General features: G+C 35.4%; 1 protein-coding gene across 1 annotated transcript; it reads right to left on the bottom strand.

The window, feature by feature from the left end:
* Positions 1 to 268: 268 nt before the first annotated feature.
* LOC111895749 (uncharacterized) lies at positions 269 to 1,215 on the bottom strand. The gene is made up of 2 exons (XM_023891826.2): positions 722 to 1,215; positions 269 to 629 (listed from the first exon to the last, which is right to left on the bottom strand). Exons 1-2 carry the CDS (start codon positions 1,104 to 1,106, stop codon positions 514 to 516), a joined length of 501 nt encoding a protein of 166 aa, XP_023747594.1. The 5' UTR covers positions 1,107 to 1,215; the 3' UTR covers positions 269 to 513.
* Positions 1,216 to 2,026: the final 811 nt, after the last annotated feature.

Below are 2,026 nucleotides of genomic sequence, written 5' to 3'. Positions count from 1 at the left end.
AAATATAAAACAAATTTTGGGAACTATTTTCACGTGAAAGTGAAATTTGGCTTTGCGATTCTTGTGTCGAGCAAAACTCATTCTCACCTTTTTCTGATTTGTTAAACATGTGTGTCTTCATGGATGGGTGTTTACCACGTAACAGAAAGCACATTTTTTGTATAATAATTTAATTAACAATTAACAATTAACTAATAAATCGTTGATTTTCATTTCATTCGAAAGATCCGATGCTATTTCCATTGATTCATGAATTATGAAGAAGAAGAAGAAGAAGAAGTAATCATTATTTCAGTTAGACAACTTCAATGTTAACATTTTGTACATAATTTATTCGATTATTGAAAACTTTTGGGTGGAATGTTCTATCGGATTAGATAGAATCTGATGTCCATTCCTTCTTTTCATCAATGGAGGTTTTTTGAACTGATAAGACTTATGTACATTCGATTCTTCTTATGACAAAGGCACAAAAGATATACCGAATTGTACCTTATATAAATCTCCTATCTCTTAATTATGTTTGTCACTGGTTGTGATTTGTGATTGTGAAGAAGCTTCATGAACAGAACACGAAACCACTTGCGCCCACTGTTTCAATTTCGTCTTCATCTTTTCCGGATCATCGCCTGTAGAACAATTCAAATCAGAAATGGACTTAATCGAGATTTAGGAAAACAAAACAAAAAAAAAAGTAATCGGAATACGAAATTTTGTTTACTTGGATCGATAATTGTGGAGATGGGGGTTGATGAGGTTGAAGATGAATCAGAACTTAACGACGAAGACCTTGACAGTAGTCTGCGATTGTACTGCCGGTTAACGGCGGCGTACAATTCTAGAGCGGGAAAAGCTTGCGAGAGTTTCGGATCCAAATCGCTAGAGAAATCAAAACCGAAACCTAAATCAAAGCACGCTTTAAGCTCCTTCAAATCATCATCAGTGACGTCAACTTCAGGAGTAGCGTCGATGCTCTTGCAGCGGCGGTGGCGGAAACGACGTAGCTGTTTGATCTTAAGCTTCTGCCATTCTATGTCGCGGTGGATGTCCGGAGACCATGAGAGTTGTTTGGACAGAAGCTTAGGGTGTTGTTTTGAGCTTGTCATCCTGCACAGCTCCGCCGTCGACGGCGGAGGAACGTTCTGCTAATTTTTTTGAAATGGTTTTACGATTGAGAATGAGGGAGACAGTGAGAGGGTTCTCCCGGCGGTGAGAGGGAGAGTGAGTATTTAAAAGTGTGATTTTTGTGGGCCCACCGTCTAAAACTTACATAATTGGGCTACAAAATGGGCCCAGATAAATTGGGTCTCCACTATTATACAGAATATAGTTTGTGTTCGTGTGGTGTTTTTATCGGCCCAATTGGGTAAATTATATTTTCTATGAAAAGAAATAACTGAATATATTAATTATACAGATGATTTAAATTTCGAATTTAGTCTAATTTTTTATTGTTTTAATATTTTCCTTAGATTTTGCAATTTTTTTAGTGAATATATTATATAAAAATAAAGAAGAGAGTTCAAGATATGTCCTTAAATATTAAAATATTATATTTGTTCAACTTAATTTTTTAATATCATATTTATCTTTTATAAACCTTCAAAATATCATATTTGCTCAAATCATTTTTTATAATGTTTTTAATGGTTTATAATCATTTTTAGGTTGAATGGTATCGTAGAGGGGACACCGGCGGTGTCCGACGTAGCGCTCTTTCACTGCCGGTGGTCCTTTACCGATGACAAATGTGTGATTTTTGTGGCGATTTAAAGAATGGAACGTTGCCAAACGGTCGGCAACGGCTAGTTTTGGCATATTTCATTTTTTTTTCTTTTTTAATCTACTTTATATACAAACCACATTTTCAAAAATCACCACTATTCTCAACAACAATTTTTTCTTTGAAAATGTTTTCTTCCAACAATCCAAACTCTTCCAAACAAAATGCTCTAAATCAAAATGTTAAAAATGCCTACGCACTTTTCGGCTGCGATCCGTCATCACCATCACCTTACCGACCATA

Source organism: Lactuca sativa, chromosome 7, assembly GCF_002870075.4.
Source record: "Lactuca sativa cultivar Salinas chromosome 7, Lsat_Salinas_v11, whole genome shotgun sequence".
NCBI lineage: Eukaryota > Viridiplantae > Streptophyta > Magnoliopsida > Asterales > Asteraceae > Lactuca > Lactuca sativa.
The sequence above is the reverse complement of the archived record's forward strand: the minus strand, read 5'-3'. Positions and strand labels throughout refer to the sequence as shown.